Genomic DNA, 19,740 nt, shown 5'->3' on the forward strand with positions numbered 1-19,740 from the left:
ATAGAGGTAACGTACTTTTTTGGTAGATTGTGTTTTGCTATTACGTAGTTTTTCCACTAGAGTGCTAACAGCTTTATTTCTCAACTGTAAAGTATCCAGTCGCAACCCTTTAATAACCAAATTATGGGATCAAAATGTTTGTTTCTCAGAGTGTCCTGGTGGCCCAGTGAGGCCACATACCATGTAACCAGAACTGGAAGTTCAACTCTTTTCTTTTCGATCCTATCACACCTTCGTTCTCTCCATGTTTCTTGTCTCCCTCTCCGCTGTAAACCGAGTAATAAAGGCAAAAATGGCAACAACAAAAAGAAAAGATAAAAATGTATAATTTTTTTGACTCAAATACTGGTATTGGCATCAGCCACGAAATACAGATATAAGAATGTCTTAAGCACCATCAGCATTCATTTCAAACATTTAACAATCAATATCAGCTGTATTAGCTGAGAGAGAAAAAAATGGCTCCATATAATTATTAATTAAACAGTGTTCTTTTATAAACCAGTTTGATTTTGCTATTTTGCTAGTATTGGAGTCGAATACGCTGCAACACATGTACCCCACTAATCTATCCAGATATTTGACTCAAACATCCTGTGAGAAAAAGGCCTGGCTGTAGAAAACTTTGGACAGCCCACATGTACACAGTAGCCAATCAGAGCCTGGCCTTTGCAGCTAGCTCCTCCTCCCTCTGTGGGCTGGTTCACTCACCTGGGCAGGTGTAGCAGAGAAACTCTCAGACATTAGATCCCTGCTCGGCACTGGCTGGTGCTTTGAGCCTGAGAGTCACAGGTTTGAAATCAGAAGGGGGAAAACAGAGTGGAGGCAAAATGATGGCGACTCTATCCCTGACGGGCACCGTCACTTCATGGCAACAAACGGTAGGGATGAGGAGGGCTGTAGAGTGCAGGGGTAGCTTTTTGCTCAGTTGGAGTTAAATACAGCTGTAAGTCACACATGTAATTACACAGAACATGTAAGAGCAGATCTTGTTTATGGCTATGTTTCTTTATCAGGGAAAGCTGACATGTCTGACTCATATATGAAAAACTAATCTAATGTTTTGGACACCAACACCACAAAACCAATTTTGCTGAACTTTGGTTTTACTCAGATTCCTTTTCTTCTGTTTATTTTCTTATTTATTGCTTGTCTTAAACCAATTAAGCATGTAAACACTTTGCTTTACTGTTGTGATGTTGATAACTCATGGGATTGTTTTTGTTGTGAGGTTCCGGTCCAGGATCAGAGTGAGATCTCTAGGTTTTGTCTGCATTTCCAAGACAAATAGTCCGCTCTGTTTGTGTATCTAGGATCAACTAGGCATGATGTGTGTGTGATTGACAGCTCTGTTTGGGTGTGTAGACCATGTGTGGACGGATGCCACTTTGTAAACCATTCACTCGTACCACAGAACACATGTGCTTAGCTTGACACTGCTTATGTGCACATTAGGCTGTTGAAACCTGTGTTCAGGTTTTTCACTGGATGGCATCAAAGTGAGAAATTTTAAAATGATGCACATTAAAGGCGTTCAACCTAACATTAACTTTTAGCTCCACATGAGCCAGTTTTGAGTCTGTAAATTTCAGCATCAGAGGGCCTCTCACTACAGACCAGCGCTCAAAACAGCTCAGGTTATAAAAAAACATCTCCGGATGCAGTTTCAGTGCAGCTTGTTTACATGTAAATGTGGGTGTTGCATGTTTCACTGTTTTGGTGAGCAGCAGCAGCAATGGCAGGGTGTGTTGTGTTCGTGCGAGCGTTTGTTTTGCCTGCTCTCACTCTCTATGTATTTTCCTACCTGTCTTTTCTTACTATTGTTCTGTGTGCAGCCTATGGAGACAATGGGACTCACACACACATAGATATCTCATTGTAATGCCTTCAGGAGGATATCTCTGCTTTCCAGACATATTACACCACAAAATCTCCTCCGCAGTTTATAAAGCGCGTCTCCATGGAGCTAATAAATCAAACAAGAGTCGGGGCATGTGCCGTCTGACCTCCGGCAGCTTGAACTGCTGTTCTTTTTTATCAAAGGATGTCAGAATTCAGTCAGTACGTCCTCTAATGATTTTCTCTTCTTCTGATGTTTGTTTTTACAGAATGAAGAGAAGTCTCAGTCGGAGGTAAGCGTCTGCTCGCCCACAGCACTTCTGTCCTGTGTTTTCTCAGCTCTTTAATTTTCTATGTGCAGTTGTTAGACTTGTTGGAACATGGGGGCGTTTTCACAGTTGTATCTAGTTACACATGTAACTGTATTGTGAGTGACCCTGTAACAGGCTCTTGTTCCTCTCTGAACACCTGTGTACACCTGTATGTGCTCTTTTATGCACCCACTGTGTTTCATCTCTTAACCTGAACATATCAGAGCTCCAATCTGGGAGCCTCCCTCATTTGTTGCTACAATTTTGGATGCGTGGTGTGCGTATGTATGTGCGTGTTTGGTTTGCATGCTTTTATGGATCAGATATGTATTCTTTTGTCTTGCTGCTTTTTGATGTCATGCTTTTTTACATCCTCAGATCCGCAAGCTGCGCAGGGAGCTGGACGCCTCCCAGGAAAAGGTTTCCGCCCTGACGACACAGCTGAGTGCCAATGTAAGTGAACAACAGTGAGCAGTGAAGTGATACAAACACACTCCTGCATACTTGGACATGTATACTGTCTCCATCAAGTGTTTATCTTACCACAAATTGAGTCAGTAACAGGCTCATTAAAACACACATTTTGCATTTATTATCAGCAAATAAATATATAATTTAAATGTAACCTTGAGGTATATATTGTATACCAAATAAATGAAAGGTTGCTGGTGGTTTTGGACATTACAAAAGCGGGCTTTAAAATATTTTTACTATATGCTCACTGTTTTTTAAAAACTAATTCATCAGGCACATCAACGTCAATTCCCAGAGATAGAAACTAAATTTGTCTGTACCTGAAATTGCAAGTTTAAGTGTAGAATTGAACAAAACTAGGAGGCACGACAGCAGCTTTATGAGGATGTACGTTGGCATAGCAAAGCTTTGAGCTAAACTTCAACATATCCATGTAATCAATATGCCATGACTAGCATGTTGTTTTGCTAAAAGATGGACTCAACGTTTTAAAAAGCTGTGAAACTCTGTCTCTCTCAAGCACGCAAACATTTCCCAAACGCACGCAAGAACATTTCGTGATATTCATCAAATACTGAAAAGATAGCTCCCACAGAGCACTTTACTCCAGGAAGGTGTAATTTTACATCTGGCAGAACCATCAGGAAATCTCTTAAAGCGTCTCCAGACACGATCCTTTCTGCCCCCCTACCTTCTGTATTGCACAAGTCTCGCCACGCTCTGCCTGTAATCTGCTGCCTGAGTCAATGCACACTGGTGGTTCAACCATGGATTAGAGATATGGAAGGAAGGCAAAGGTGTTAGATTACAGCAGAGAGTCAAGTCCCAGCACACTGCTGAGGGACTGTCCCAGATGTGGACTGAAGATTTACAGCTAATGACGCCTGGATACAAGAAGGCGTGGTGTGAGTGTTGAAAGAAAAACACAGACAGAAAACAGAGGAGTTGGTGGGGGGTCATTAGGTTGGATGAAGGAGGGGGTTCTGTTCAAATATTTGATTACACGCCGCAGACAGATGATGAATTATCTGAACGCACCTTGAAGCCCCCGAGGCAGAGAATCTAAGAACGTCTTCTGCTCAAAAAGTCACGACTTGAATCAGTCATCAGTCAACGCCTTATTAAGCTCTTACACACATTTCCTGCAGGCATCTGCATATCATTTATATTTGTCTAAAGCCTAGTAGTGATGGATGACCACGCTTACTTTTGTTTATCTGGTGTGTTGAAACCAGCAAAATCAGCAGTGTTAGTTTTCGAAGCGGTTCTTATTTGTTGTGTATATATATTAATTTCATTATTTTCTTTTGCTATTTGGAGCTTATCTTCTATGTCTACATGTACCTTTGAAATCTGCCTGTTTTACTTATTTGCACCGAGCCTTCACTTTGTTAGAAAGTCAAGTTATTTTATTTCAGCCAGAAATCTGTCAAATCAAATTAGAACATAAAAACCACCCAAGCTGTTGTGAGTAGAGGGTTTACCTGAAGATGAGTTCATGTTCATCATGAGAGTCTTTGGCATGAAAAGCCTGGTTCTAGCTCCAAGGACTGTTTTTGGCAAAGATTATGTAACAGTTTGGCTACAGAGTTGTATTTGTAGTGTGGGAACCTGTCCAGAACTGACCTACAGGGGATAATCATTTATCACAGGGTGTTCTTATTTTGGGTTTGGTTCTGTTTTCATTTTGGTATGAAGATTACATGACTGATGTCATGTTTGGGTTTTAGCCCCAAGGTTGAAGTGGTTGTGTCGACAGCTCTCACATTATCTCAGACCCTGTGCAGTAGGTTGTTGAGGTTAAGTTTCTCAGCTCAAGGTCTCTGCTGGTTATCACAGTTCAGTGGAGAGGTCTTCATTCCCTCATACTCATAAATCAACTCTCTCCACATTCATTTGGGCATTAGTAGTTGAGTTTGCTCTCTGCAGTTAGTACCTTGAGCTGTATCGTCAGGAAGTGAGCCTCCTGCTGACTCCTGTTCCATGGCGTCCAGCAGCCATAAACCTGCAGCCAGCAGCACAGGGTTCTGGCTCCCATTAAACTTCAACCCCGCCAGGAGTTGTACGCAGTGGGGGAAACCATGTGATCCAGGCTTGATTCCTCTCAGTATGGATACATCTTTAGAAGAGGTTTTTTAGAAAATGTTTTCATCTCAGTCTTTTAAAGCTGATGTCAGTGTTTGTGTGTGTGGTGGACAGATCTTTCTTGGACAGCTGATTAGGTTCTAGGATTGTATAATTTGCATTTAACCATTATTATTTATTTTGTTGTTTTATATTGAAAGTTGTGCCATGTGGAGCTTTAATTGTTGGATGCATTTGGTATTTTATGAGGAGGTCGAACCCAGAAGAAGCTGTAGGTTTGTGAGGTTGAGAATTAAGTTAAGTGTTGGAGGAAGTTTGAGCTCTCTTCCTGATTTACATTTTTCTTTTGTTGACTTTTGTAACAGTTGCACAACTTGTCTGTTTCTCCTGCAGGCTCACCTGGTGGCAGCATTTGAACAGAGTCTGGGCAACATGACCATTAGACTGAAGAGTCTAACCCTGACGGCAGAGCAGAAGGTAAAAAACAACTCCTCCTGTTTTATAACAGATTGTTGTAGACTAATCAAAGTCTTAATTTAAAGTCAGTGCAGTTGATTTACTGGTTTGAGCCTCTCGCCAATGTCTCTGTGTAGGACTCTGAGCTGAATGAACTGAGGAAGACCATCGAGTTGCTGAAGAAGCAGAATGCAGTTGCTCAGGCTGCCATCAATGGAGTCATCAACACCCCTGAACTCACACATAAAGGGGACAGAACAGGTACACACACACACACACTCACACAGCAAACATAACATTAAATGTATAAATAAAGTTGATATTTTTAATCAGAATTAATATAATTCTTGTTAAAATTAACACATACTGCACTTTTGTATAAAAATGTTTGAGAAAGGGCATTATAGGACACATCATACAAAGAGGATCCCACAATCTGTCTGAATTACAAAGCAACTTGAACATTTTATTGATAAACAGAAATTTTAATTTGACAGGGATCTTTCTTTATCAATAAATTGTTGTAGTTGTGAGCTTCAGATGGTGTGTGGGACACCTTTTGTTCTGTGTGATCTTCTTGTTAGGAGGGAAAAACCTCTGAAACAGTTGGTAAGCAGTCTTTTGCGGTTAACAGCACATTAAATAGGATAATGCACTCCACCTATTTAATAACAGGGAACTCATTCCAAAATCTGGAGCCTGTTTTTCTGTAGTCAAAGTAAAACCTCCATCGTGTCAAAAGTGGACAGCACGGACTGTTTGATATTTAATAGGAGACATATTTTAGACAACACTTTCATTTACACCTTGCCTGTCTCTCCTCAGCCGGCAGTAATGGCAGTCAACAGCAGCAGCAGCAGCAGATTCAGCAGCCAGACCTGCGCATCAGGAGGCAGCATTCCTCTGACAGCGTTAGCAGCATCACCAGCGCAACCAGCCACTCCAGTGTCGGCTCCAACATGGACGCAGATGCAAAAAACAAGAAGAAGAACAAGAAGAACTGGGTAAGATGCTGGGGAAATGTAAAATAATAACTCTAAAGACTAAATTCAACTGAACAAATATCCAGCCGGGACTCATGATGGTTTGCTGTTTGTCTTTGTCTCTTTGTGCATTTTCATGTGTGTGTTGGTGTCACATGTTTGGGTTTCTCCCCTTTAGGCATCTTTCACTGGTGAAAAGGTGAATACACTTGATTTTCATAGACTTAGTTCTGTTGAATACCAAGTAATGATTGATTTGGTGATTTGTGAGTCAAAAGACATTTAGGTTCAAACTGGGATAGATCTGGTTCTAGTTGTCGTCTTCTTGACCTGCAAATTACCAGGTCGATGCTTACTGGCTAGTGTCTAGGCCTAATGTCCACTCTTTAGCTTTTTTTAAATAGTGATCATAAATCAGAACATCTTACATACTGTCACTTACAACTTAAAAGACATGAACTTTTGCTTTTTGTTGTTGAAAGGCTTTTTTGTGCACCGGAGGACAACTCAGAGACAGTGACGTACGCAAGTGTTTTCCTCTCTGTCGTCCCATAGACTGAAACGATGTTGTGTTAGCCGCCTGTGGTTGTCAGTATCTGATCCTGATGTTGAATTTAAGGAAAAGCAGTGTGCTGCTTTGTGGTAGCTGTTAAAAGACATGAGCTCGTGTAGAGTTTCCTGCTTTAAGTCCCAGTGATAATAAACGACCCTCCTGTGTGTGTGGATGTGCTTCCAGCTGTCAAAGTTTCTATAGATGAAACCCCACAGGAGGCTTCTCCATGCAGGTGCTCATACAGCGTGTGTGATGTGGCGTGTATAGGGGCTATGTGTGTTGGAGAGTATATAATGGATCATGAAAGACCCCCCGTTTCACGGCTGGTTGTGATGTAGCATTAGCTTGCAGCTGCCTGGAGGTCAAATAAAATCATCCTTAGCCCTGTAGGGGCCTCTAGTTTAATCTCTGCCCCACCACAACATTAACACACCCAAACCCATATGAACATGTGCTGTTTTGTCTCTCTGTCTTCCTTTGCTTCGCTTCATGTGGCAGGTTCATGAGGTAAGAATGGTACGCTGCGTGGAATGAAAGAAACAAAGCTGCCTAACGCCTGCACTTTTTCTAGGTTACTAACCTCTCTCCTTTTCCTCCTGTCCTCTGCTGCCACTGTAGTGCCTGTCCTCTCCAACTCTGCCCCTCCCTGAAAACTGCTCTTATGACACTTGAGTCAGCTCTAGAAAGGAAAAATCCACCTGAAAATACTGTGACGCTCATAATAAAAGGGTATTATTGATACTAATACCATTTTGTGGTGGGTTTTGGTATCTGGCCAAAATATAATCGACATGACATCATTTTTGGTGCAGCTAGATATTTGAAGACAGAAAATACAAAACAATGTCTTGATGAACCTGAAAACCAAAAGTACCCACTTGACAGCAATTTTAAAAATCCTACTGAGTAGTTATAGCTTACCGATGTCTTCAGTAGAGTGTTGTCACAATAATTCTTCCTTCACCACAGAGGTTGTTTCTCAGGAGATTGTCGAAAGGCTTGTAGGGAATCACTAACTGAAGTAGAAGCAGATGATGTAGTCCAGGGAAAGTAAGCTCCTCAAAATAACTGAATGACCTTTTTAAAATAAAAGCTGAGTGTAAAGTATTCACAGTGGATTTCTCCTTCAAACACAAACTCTTGCTCAGATAATATGATGAAATCAATCAGATTCTGGCATGGGTCTGTCCTTAAAGTATACATGCAGTTTGAATATGGCTCATCATTTTTATCTTTATTTATTTATTTTTTTTATTAGATTTTTATCAAAAGATTATTTAAAAGTACGCCTTCAAAAACATTGCAGATTTAGAAAATGAAGAGAATGATTGGGAAAAGATGCCATTGATGTAATTATCAAGACACAAGCACAACTACAGTGATTGCAGTGCAAATTATATTTCAATATCTAATTTTCAGTGTGAAAAGACGCACACATATCTGAATTTATTCTGTCTCCCCAAACGACTCTCAACACTGTCAACTGCTCCCCGTATAATATCTCCTTTAATACACTAAGAAAGGTATTCACTTTTCTATTTTTAAAATAAAAAACAAGAACAATGAGCCATAAATAGATTATAAATCAGTATCTATATGCTCAACCTTTCTCTTAAAAACACATTTTAACAACAATTCTAACACATTACACACACACCAAGAGCTGAAATCAAGTCATAAGACAATATACCCATAATTCCCTTTCTCCCTGTGACTCACTTGCACTTTTTAACAGCTGTTTTCCTCCACTTTCCCCCGGCACACTCCTCCTCTTCCTCTTCCCTCTCAGTGTGTGTTTCTGAAAGTGTGTCCCTCGTCTGCTCACTGTCTCTCTTTGTCTTTCTCTGTTTCAGCTGCGAAGCTCCTTCAAGCAAGCATTCAGCAAGAAGAAATCTCCCAAGTCGGCCTCTTCTCACTCCGACATCGAGGAGATGACAGACTCCTCACTGCCGTCCTCCCCCAAACTGCCTCACAACGGCTCCACAGCCTCCGGCCACATGCTCAGGAACACACACTCCAACTCGCTGTACGTAGATAGTAGACAACAAAGAGTACACGTGGCAAACTATCAAACGCTTAATTCACAATGTTCAATGTCACTAATCTGTGTTGCCTTTGTGTGTGTGCATATACAGACTGTCTGAGTGTTTGGACAGCGAGGCGGAGACGGTGATGCAGCTGCGCAGCGAGCTCAGGGAGAAGGAGATGAAACTGACCGATATCCGTCTGGAAGCTCTCAGCTCCGCCCATCAGCTGGACCAGCTCCGGGAGGCCATGAACCGCATGCAGGTCTGCACGCACACACACGCACACAAAACCATATATTAGAGAACTTCACATTCGAGGACAAATCAGCACTGAATCACAGAGTGCAGACAGTCATTGCTACACAGCTTTCTGTGAGTTGAAACTGTCGGTCTGCACTTCTGGCCACAACCCAATCAGTGATGCTGGTTTTGACAGTGTGATAACCACCAGCTGTGACTGGTGCTGGCCAGATGTGCAGATGTTTTTGTTCTCTGTGATTCACTTTTCTAACTAAGCTCTGGTAGTAGTGTTAGTATTAGTTGCCGTACTAGCTTTCAAAACATTCCACTAATTGTGAACATATGACTTCTGGTCAGACTTTGCAGAAATTTGAAAGGAGCTATTACAGCACTCAACAAGCAGTTAGATGCAAACACATTAGTTGGCCTGAAGGGGGAGCTAAAATTTAAGTTCAGAATGAATTAGAATGAATCTTTCAGCTGTTCTTTGTTTGTTAACTTCATTTGTGTGTGTCTGCAGGTGGAAATCGAGAAACTGAAGGCGGAGAATGACCGTCTGAAGGTGGAGAATCAGGGCAGCAGGACAGGCTCCCAGGCCTCCATCTCGTCCTCTCCTCCCCCTCACACGCACACACACAACCAGGCCCCAGGAACCGGGCCGGGGCTCTCCCAGCACAGCCTCAACCTCACCACCAGCGAGTCCACCAGCCTGGGTAAGACAGAGCAGCCTGACACAGTTTCTGGAAGATTTTAATAAGATACTGAATAGTCAGACAGTATAAACTGATTGCTTTTTAAACTTAAATGTTCTTTCTATATGAGTTAGTTGTTTAATGCAAGGATTACAGTTCTTTCACTAGTACACATTTCTGTCTCAAGACTATATGAGATCAGTGTGGACAGAAAGGGAATAATTTCCTCCAACAGCTAACAGATGACAGTGTCAGACAGTGAATTTATATGCAGTGACTTGATTCTTATGGGAAACAATGGAAATACTTTGCTCTGCTTTCCCATCAGACATGCTGTTGGATGACACCGGCGGAGAGGGAGGGATGAGGAAGGAGGGGAGACATGTGAAGATGGTCGTCAGCCTGGACGAGGTCAGCAAGTGGGGAGAGGTGAGACCTGTTTGAAAAATACAACTCAGACTGAGACTTTATGTCGGCTAAGATTGTTATTGCACCGATAAGCTTTTCCCAACGCAGTCGTGTTTTTCCATTGCAGGAGGGCCGGCCTCGTCATTTTCTGATTGGTTGCATCGGCGTGAGTGGTAAAACCAAGTGGGACGTCCTGGACGGAGTGGTCCGACGCCTTTTCAAGGTATACAATAACTGCGATACAGAGTCCGATAAGAAGACAATGTTAGAAACACCTCTGCATTAATGTTGTTTTAAGACAGTTTGAAAGTCTTTGAAGGTAACTAAAAGTATAAAGGTTTCTGAAAATGTCTTAGTCTTGGCAGTCAGGTTTCCTACTAACAATATAACAAACAATATGCACACATTTTAATCTCACACTCAAATGTGCTTCTATTGAGCAAAAACCAACAACAAACAAAAAAGCTGCTATCCTTCTTAGAGACTTAAACATTACTTTAAATGCTGAGACTCTGTGTCTGACAGGAATACATCACCCATGTGGACCCGGTGAACCAGCTGGGCCTGAGCTCAGAAAGCGTGGAGGGATACAAAATCGGCGAAATCCACCGACCCAGCAGCCTCAGGGCTGCCCTCACACCTGAACTGCTGCCCTGCGGTTACCTGGTGGGAGACAGCAACACCATCAACATCCAGCTCAAAGGTACCAACGCCATCAAATGATTCTGTTCTTCACCATTGTTACAGTTTAAAACCAGTTTCAATCAAGTTTATAGAGTGTGTTAGTCTATTATTCAGTGGGCGTAAATATCCTGATGTGTGTGTTTGTCCAGGTGTGAGCAGTGAGAACGTGGACTCACTGGTCTTCGACACTCTGATCCCGAAGCCGATGCTGCAGCGCTACGTCTCCCTGCTGAAGGAGCACAGGCGCGTCATCTTGTCGGGCCCCAGCGGTACAGGAAAGACCTACCTAGCCAATCAGCTATCTCGGCACCTGCTGCTGCTGGAGGGCCGGCCTCTGACCCCGCACGCCGTTGTCACTTTTAACGTGGACCACAAGTCCAGCAAGGTACTAATCTACTCTGCACAAAGGGATGAATGTTAGTTAAATTTCCCTTCCATGGGTCATAAAACATACTCGCAGCCATCCAGACTCTTCTGTCTTCGGTCTTTTTCTGCTCTCTAGTATTGAAACTTGACATCAAAATAAACCCCCATAAATTGAAGTCTGATGAATCACAAATTCAGGTTTCATCCTTCAAACAATAGCCGTAAGAACTGTTAACAAAACTAACTCACTGTTTATTACATTAAAGGTTGTAAAATTCAGATACTTGGTAAGAATAATTTAAATATGTTAATACAAATAATTAACAAATGTAAGATGATAAAGTATGATAAATTAACCACCTGGTGACCTAATTCTACCATACAGTCCTAATGCCAAAATGCTATTTTTTAACACATCAGGACAAATAAGATTGTCATGGTAAAGATGTCTAGATTGAACTTGAGTCATTTAAATATTCTGGTATATGTAGGTCAGACTGGTTTTGTGTAGAAAACCCATAAAAACAAATCTTAATGGTTACTGTTCTCTCGCTCTCTGAAGGAGCTGCGTCAGTACCTGTCAGGTCTGGCCGAGCAGTGCAGCGGTGTCCCGGGGGCAGACAGCCCTCTGGTGGTCATTTTGGACAACTTGCACCACGTCAGCTCCCTGGGAGAGATCTTCAACGGCGTCTTCAACTGCAACTACCAGCACTGGTCAGTTCACAGAAACACACACATCTGCACAATCATACTAAACAACAAAATATATGTTTCAGTTGTCTTTCAGCCCTGTTAGAACAGTTTACAGGAGCTGTTTGACACAATGCAATGCAGAGTAAAATGCTCTTAACCTCTCTCCAGTGACTTATTGAGTGTGGTGTGACTTAATGGACTAATATTACCTGATGAGAAAGAATAATAATTCTGTAATTCCTTCAGCCCCTACATTATCGGCACCATGAGCCAAGCAACGTCATCTGCCCCCAACCTGCAGCTTCACCACAACTTCAGGTAAACTGTTGCTCATATACTCCATCCTCTCCTTGCAGCTTGATGTAAAAATATTACAAGCTCTTACAATACATTGAATCTCTTTGTTTAAAAACTTAGTATGACAAGTCCTGATGTACCTGTATGTTCCCTGATCAGGTGGGTGCTGTGCGCCAACCACATGGAGCCGGTGAAAGGCTTCCTTGGTCGCTACCTGAGGAGGAAGCTGATCGAGACGGAGATCGGCAGCCGGACACGCAACATGGAGCTGGTGAAGATCATCGACTGGATCCCGCGGGTTTGGCACCACCTCAACCGCTTCCTGGAGACGCACAGCTCTTCCGATGTCACCATCGGTGAGAGGACGATGAACAATTAAAGAAAGATCCTTTTAATAAAATGTCAATGTGTAGAAACAATCAGTGCCTTACCTCTCCACTCTGTGGCGTTTAGGACCTCGTCTCTTCTTGTCCTGTCCCATGGACGTGGAGGGATCCAGGGTTTGGTTCACTGACCTATGGAACTACTCCATCATCCCTTACATGCTGGAGGCCGTAAGGGAGGGGCTACAGGTAACACACATACATGAGCGAACAATATCAGACTAATTGGGCTCTGGTCAAAGATCACAGATAAATTTTTTGGTGGTGGTCCAGGTCTTGGATTTTGACATGAACAATAAAACATATTAATAAAGAGACATTTGACATTCTGACGGGATATTTGAGGGATCCAGCTGAATGCAGTACAAGTGTGTAATGAGGGTAATGATAGAATTGTTCAGATTTGCCCTCTCAGAGGACCAGGGTTATGTTCATCACAGTGAAATGGATTCAATTTGTACTCTCAATCTGCATGTAATTAGTATCTGATTTAATTAGGCAGCGGCTAATTACCAGAATGCAACCTCAGAGTGGGTGTGAAGGAGAGCTTGAAAGGCAGAGTTCAGTAGAGGAATAGACTTAGAAGAGGAACCACAGTGTATTGATGCTGAAATGTTTTCCGTTGTGTATTCGTTACCTTACAATCAGCCGTTTCTACAGTAGCCCAAAACGGACAAACCAAACAGAAAAGAATAGGAAGGCTGAGCTGTATTCAGATGGTTGCAAGTGTGTTTGAGTGTTGCATTCTGTGTCTCTCTGTAGCTGTACGGCCGCAGAGCTGCGTGGGAGGACCCAGCTGCCTGGGTGATTGACACTTACCCATGGTCTGCCACGCCCACTCCTGCTGAATGGCCCCCGCTGCTGCAGCTCCGCCCAGAGGATGTTGGGTTTGATGGCTACTCTGCCCCGAGAGAAGGAGTCAGGAAAGAGCCGCCACAGAGCGACAGTGACGCAGACCCACTGGTGAGCAAAAACACACACAAAGAACAGGATCTGTATCTGTTACTGAGCATTTAAACAATTATATAGTATCTCTTACAACGTTAAAATTAAGTCTGTTTTTGAATGAAATGATGTTTCTGCCAACAGATGAACATGCTGATGCGTCTGAAGGAGGCGGCGACGTCATCGAGTCCGCAGAGCTATGACAGCGACTCCAACAGCAACAGCCACCAGGATGACATCCTGGACTCGTCTCTGGAGTCGACCTTGTGATGTCGCCAAAAGGCAACACGGGGATCTGTTTTCAGGAGGAACTTTTTATAAGAACTGTTCTCACTGTGAGAACTTCTTGCTGTGAGGATAATGCCACAAAATCCAGCCACCTTAATTTGGGTGCAGGTAACCCAAATATTTAAAAAGAAAAAAGGTTCCAATTGCATTTCAGAAAACGGGCAACAAGTTTCTACTGCACTGCGCTGTTTTTTTTTTGTTTTGTTTGTTTTTTTTCACCGCTGTGGCCCGTGGCTCCTCTATCAGGAGCCTGACATGTACTTCAGACAGACAGAATAAAAGCACACAGCCTGTCACTGATGCTGAGGCGTCATCATTACCATCATCACCAGCCATCAGTGTACCAGCCAGGAGTCCTCCACAGCTCCAGCTCATCAGGCTGCAGTGCACCTGAGCTGCCTGCAGATGGTGCTACAGGCCCTTGTCTCTGGAGCATCAGTGAGCCTGAACTACCAGCTGCTGAGAACACAGATGCGTCTGCTGCTGGTTGGATGGATGCACAGCCAGCCGCTTTCTGCTCTTCCTCCTCCTCCTCGTCTACGGCTGGAGTTGCATGTGTGATTGCTGGAGGATAAATCAAGCCAAAGTGAATGTTAAATCCTACAGGATGCCCACTCACACTTCCAAAAACTCCTCAGAGATTGTTAAATGTACCCTCAAATACTGTTTTAAATATATTCAAAACATATCAAAGCCAAATTTCTGAGTTGAAAAGAAATAGTGAAAGAATAGTCAATGAAGCAGATGTGTGTCCACAAAAAGTAATTAAGGGAGCACTAATAAAAAAGCAGTTCATAACATCTACATTTCAATGTTTTAGAGGTAAATGTAAAAAATTAACTTTATTTAAAACCTTCAGTGGACAAAAAGGATGAGAATTGTGAGTGTTTATATATGCAAATCCATGATATACACTACTGTTCAAAAGTTTGGAATCATCTGTAATGGCTCTTTTAAAATAGATAACAGTAAAATTCAGACACCAAATCTATTGTTTACATTCGAATACTCTTGGCCGAAAAAAAGAAGAAAAATATAATGTTCAAAAATTCAACTTAATTGACCCACATGGCCTTGCATGACAGGGAAGAATACCCTTTGATTTTAAATTAGTTTTCTCGTCCAGGAAAGCGTAAGTGACCCTAGATCATTAACAAGCAACAATGGTGCTTGCAGTTGGATAAAGGAGGAGGTTTAGCGCGCTTCAGCCGACTCACAAGGAATGAGGCCTGTTCGCTCTCAGAGTAGGGCAATGTTGTATCAGGACAAATATTGTCTAAGACTGATAAAGATGCACCTGCCGTTGAAACATTGTTTAATAAAGTATGTTGCAATAGGTTCTTGCAACTGGGCTCTAAATATTAATTTTTTTTAATTAATATTATTAATTGATATAGAACCCATTTTTCTCTGGGCCTTCTGTAGTCTACTCAATAGATCCATTCAATGCGTTAAAACTGTGATTACTCAGTTAGTATGTTCAGCTGATATTAAATATAAGTTTTAAGCACAAGCAACACCTGTTAATTCCAGCTTGTTTTAGCCATTATTGAGTACATGACACTGAAATTGGACTGGACCCTGGTACTATTTACATCTGCACAGATTTTGATGCTAAGCTTTCAATTTCTCTTACCAGTGACTTCTTATTGAACTGTTGCCAAGAGGCATCTTTGTCTCTTTCTGCCCTTTCAGTTCAACCAGCATTCTTTCTCCATGTACAAAACATTACTTTTTTTGGTAACTTTTAATATAAAATAACATCTATTTGTAAAGAGGACATTCTACAACTGCAAAGCATAAAAGACAATTCAAAAACATACAGTACACTCCTCTGAGCCGTCTGACTGTACCAAATCAAGCTTTTGCAGCAGGTGATTTAAAACTTTTAGCAGTAGTGTAAAGATGAGAACAAGGAAGTTGGCAAACATTGTAGCAACATTGCTACAGTGCCAGAAGAATGTGTGTGGAAACGAAGGAGACAAGCTTGGTCAATTTAACCAAAAATTCTCACCACAATCCTTGCTCAAACTTTGTTTAGGAGTTGACACCTCATATGCCACTTCATCAACATCCTCAGTGGTCACATCCTCCCACATAGCTGAGCTGTTGTTCTAGCAGAGGGGGGTTCCTTTGAAATGGAGCAGAATAAAGTGATAAATGCATAAGTGTTATTGGCCAAACACACAAATGGAAACACAAACACCTGTCAGATCTCCTGAAAATAAAAATCTTTTCTTATCCAGCTCACATTTGTAGCCAATTTTACAAAGCAAGGCAAAATCTAATATACAAAATCCCTTTCAGGAGGAACGGGCACTAACTGGGAAATTAACATTCACCATGGCTAGATTTATGCTTTTAACTTTTACCGTGTTTGAGATAATGTCCTTTTCTGTCTGTGTAATGCCTCTACCAAGTTCTAAGTTCTGTCTTTGACCGCTTAATCATCCTTTGAAAGCTCCATGCACATTGGCCCAAACAGGCTGTTGTAGCACAAATCTCTTTTGGTGCTGGACCGAATTCTAACAAACAATGCCTTACTCTTTTCTAACAGACTATGTGCATTAGCTGATTCTTTATTTGTCTAAATGGCTGTAAACTTAACAGGGCTCCAAAGTCGACTCTCTCCTCGAAGAGCGGCGTCGACCTCTCATCATATCAAACACCAATTGCCGTGGAATTGAGATGTGAATGAGAAGCAGTACTCTGGGTTTCAAATTAAGTTGTATGCATGTATGACCCAGTGCTGTGAAGCTGGTGTAAATATTTGGACCACTGGCAAGAAAGAAAATAAATATATAGATGTGTTTTGGTGCTCGAAATCAGAAGTTTTTGCAGGTTGATTGGGTGAGGGAAGTTTAGGAAGATGTGTTGATTTTATACCTCATCCTCATCCTTTAACTGTGCTTTCGCCATGCTCATAGTCTGTTTTGATTATGTGATTTGTGACGAACAGAACTGTCATGACAAACATGAACTAATTAAGTGAAAACTAGTGTATATGCTGCTTTGTTGATAGTGTTATAATTAATGAGGTTAAAAGGTATAAAGGTACTTGTGGTTGAATGATAATGTAAAACAGTTTGACATCATTTCTGTGGCTTAAAAAAAAATAAAGAATATTGTACTTTTTCTTTGTTTTTAAACCTGCCTTCTGGGAAGGGCAGGCTGACACTTAAAGTCGGGGTCATGCATCGCTTTTAGTGTTTTTGTCACCAATCCTATGCAACATTCATTCTGATCTCCAAATGGAAGCCAAAAGCTGAATGTGCGTTTGTCCCCCCCCCCACCCATTCCCCGTGAGCGGTTTTCAGCACTGCCGAGACGTACAGCATGGAACCCGATTTGTGAAGACTTTTAGGATTTGTTGCCCATGGTCTTTGTCCATATGTGTGTATGTGTATTTTATAGAGGCTTTCCCGCTACGGTCCTTGTAAGCACAAAGAGACTGATTCTCTGTCTTGTGTAAAGCCGGCTCTGAGAGGTGTGGATGTTGTTGAAGCATTTGACCAGTCTGTCAGTTTATTACTCACAAACTCAATGAATGTTTAGCCTTCTTTGCTATGTACATTTTTTATATGTAACATAACTTTGTAAATAGTTGATTATCTTGCAGCATTTTGATGACTTTTTCTAGCTGATTTGTAACAGTACTTGAAAAGGAGTATTTTGTGTACAGTCTCTTTACATCAGAGCAGATTGGTGCTGTTTGTCATCACTGGTCTGTCCAGGGCTCGGAGAATGAAATCTATCACTGTACTAGTCTTAAGTTATTGTGATTCAATAAAAATTAATGATTATTTATGATTGAATTTTGTCAAATGGTTCTTTTTTAAACACACACACAGTTGACTTGGAATTGTTTACAATTTTATTTGGTATTTGTACAAAAAGTGTGACATAAACATATATACAGCACATAATACAACATACTTATTAAACAAATTCATATAAATTATTAACGAAATAGCTACATTTTTCAATAAACAACTCTATTCAAGGTAAAAGTAACTCAATATTCTTGGCATAAAATTTCCATACAAAATTGTACAAAATACTGTACAATTGAACAAAGCTGTGCAAAACAGCAAATTGTGTCTCAGAAGCAGATCCTGTACAGTGCGCATGCGCTGATGAAGCAACAAACGAGTGAAACTTGAACATCGACGGTTATGGGGTCTTGATTCAGGGCGGCAGCTTCTTACAAATCCGGTTACAGTCTCATATGGAAACAAAACACGGGTTATATCTCTATATTTGCTTTTTTTTTTAAATAAATTAAGATACTGTTATTTCTTCTTCGTCTGACTCTGAGAAGTCCGAGTGCTTACTGGAAAGAGATGGAGAGGAGATGCTGGACCCAGCCGCCCTCATTCTCTCTCTCCCGAACTCTTCCTCATCCTCTTCCTCATCAGCTGAAGACTTCTTGCCCACGTCGCTGAGGTCCGGGTGCGGGTTGGCTTTGGTGGGCAGCGTCTGTTCGCGGCAGCCACCGGACGACAGCAGCTCTCGTTCCTTAGAGTTCCTCCACTTCATCCGCCGGTTCTGGAACCAGATTTTCACCTGTAGACGAGGAGAGAATGGTGAGTGGAAAAGTTCTGCGTCAGGTGCACTGAAATGCGTCTTTACGCGCAAATTACGCACAACGTGTCGAACATTTTAAGCACCTGTGAGCACTTAAGAAGTTTTACCTGTGAGTCTTTCAGGCCCAGTTTAGAGGCCAGCTTCTTCCTGTCGGGCTTGCTGATGTATTTCTGTTTCTGGAACATCTTTTCCAAGGCCTTGCGTTGTACATCGGAGAACACCGCCCTCCTCAGCATCCCTCTCCGGGGTTTCCCTCTGGCGGCCAGTGGCCACGAAAAGGTCCCGGGGATAGGAACAACGGATGAAGATGCTATAATACAAACACAGAAGAGAAATTGAAACCTGTTAGTTTTGTTTTTCTTTGGCACATCTCTGAAAAAAAAATCTGTTTGCAGGGAAGAAATTGTCCTTGAAAGGACCCTGGAGCCACGACAGATGGGACATCTTTGTTATAATCTAAACTTAAAACCAGTCAGACTTCAGAGAGGCTCTATATGAATGTAATGATTTCTCTTTACTTTTCAACCGGTTAGTATTGGAAGTTTCCCCCCTTGGAACTCTGCAATACGTCTCCGTTTTGAGTGAAATGGCACGAGGTGACTAATTAGCACATTGGCCGGTCCCCAACCGCATTGGTATGGTAAAGAGGTAGCATATCCTTTAAGGAACCCTGTGAGGGCGGATAGAGGAGTTAATAAACCGTGAACGGTAATTGTGTAGTAATGAACTAACGCAGAAAAGACTCTGGACAGGCGGCGAAGGCCATATATTATCGCAACAAAAGGAGATTTACACTTTCAAACTAAACACAACTGCATACCAGAATACTGATGCCCGGTGGGGGGAGTGAAGAGTGGAGGGGAATTTTTTTTTTTTTCTTCGTGCCTTCAAATCATTTTCATTAAATGAACACGAAAAGCTATTCAGGACGCTGGAGTTGTTTTGTTGAGGCATTCAGCTGAGCCCATGAAAAGACTCCATCTCCATTATGATTTGGCTGAATGAAAGCACGGACTAGCGACTTTATAGACTTTTCTAAGAGATTATTCTTTATCTCAACTCGTTGATTGGCCCGCTTGGAGAATAGAGGAACGTTTAGGGCACAGAGAGGAGTGAGGATTGGAGGTCAGTGGTAACCTATCCTATGGGCCGTGCAGCATGCAGAGGAAAACCTTCCACAGCTGGGGCGTTCTGGGTGCAGTTGGTATTTAAAAAACCGCGTTACATTAAAATCCCGCCGCTCTCCCGACTCTTCTCCTCTCTGCGCACTGGACTTCCTGACTGTAGCTGCCCTGTGGCCGCAGCAGAATCAAGAACAACGACGCGCTATGTGGTCTTGTGAGAATATTGAAAACTCTCAATAGCGCCTAATAGGGAAATTAGTGCATGACTGGTTCACGCCTTTGCCCCCCCCCCCCCGGGAAAAAAC

The 19,740-nt window shown here is 42.1% G+C and overlaps 2 protein-coding genes across 2 annotated transcripts in view; one reads left to right on the forward strand and one right to left on the reverse strand.

The window, feature by feature from the left end:
* Positions 1–17,539, forward strand: part of nav2a (neuron navigator 2a) — a gene marked incomplete in the record, with an annotated part of 88,790 nt that extends 71,251 nt beyond the window's left edge. Inside the window, 18 exon segments of the mRNA XM_035682096.1 lie at positions 2,109–2,132; positions 2,529–2,603; positions 5,103–5,186; positions 5,303–5,426; positions 5,991–6,169; positions 8,555–8,727; positions 8,837–8,990; positions 9,489–9,681; positions 9,989–10,089; positions 10,196–10,291; positions 10,594–10,771; positions 10,902–11,137; positions 11,681–11,832; positions 12,058–12,129; positions 12,268–12,464; positions 12,562–12,680; positions 13,254–13,454; positions 13,581–17,539. Of these exon segments, the coding sequence (XP_035537989.1) occupies positions 2,109–2,132; positions 2,529–2,603; positions 5,103–5,186; positions 5,303–5,426; positions 5,991–6,169; positions 8,555–8,727; positions 8,837–8,990; positions 9,489–9,681; positions 9,989–10,089; positions 10,196–10,291; positions 10,594–10,771; positions 10,902–11,137; positions 11,681–11,832; positions 12,058–12,129; positions 12,268–12,464; positions 12,562–12,680; positions 13,254–13,454; positions 13,581–13,706 (2,484 nt within the window).
* Positions 17,540–17,734: 195 nt separating this feature from the next.
* The window catches only part of dbx1a (developing brain homeobox 1a), a 2,934-nt gene continuing 928 nt past the window's right edge, over positions 17,735–19,740 (reverse strand). The window contains exons 3-4 of the mRNA XM_035652333.1: positions 18,419–18,621; positions 17,735–18,290 (exon numbers count right to left, since the gene is read on the reverse strand). Coding sequence (XP_035508226.1) covers positions 18,006–18,290; positions 18,419–18,621 — 488 coding nt within the window. The 3' untranslated portion in view covers positions 17,735–18,005. The remainder of the gene's footprint in view (positions 18,291–18,418; positions 18,622–19,740) is intronic.

This window comes from Morone saxatilis, unplaced genomic scaffold (genome assembly GCF_004916995.1).
Source record: "Morone saxatilis isolate NCDOM2014 unplaced genomic scaffold, NCSU_SB_2.0 Contig11, whole genome shotgun sequence".
NCBI lineage: Eukaryota > Metazoa > Chordata > Actinopteri > Moronidae > Morone > Morone saxatilis.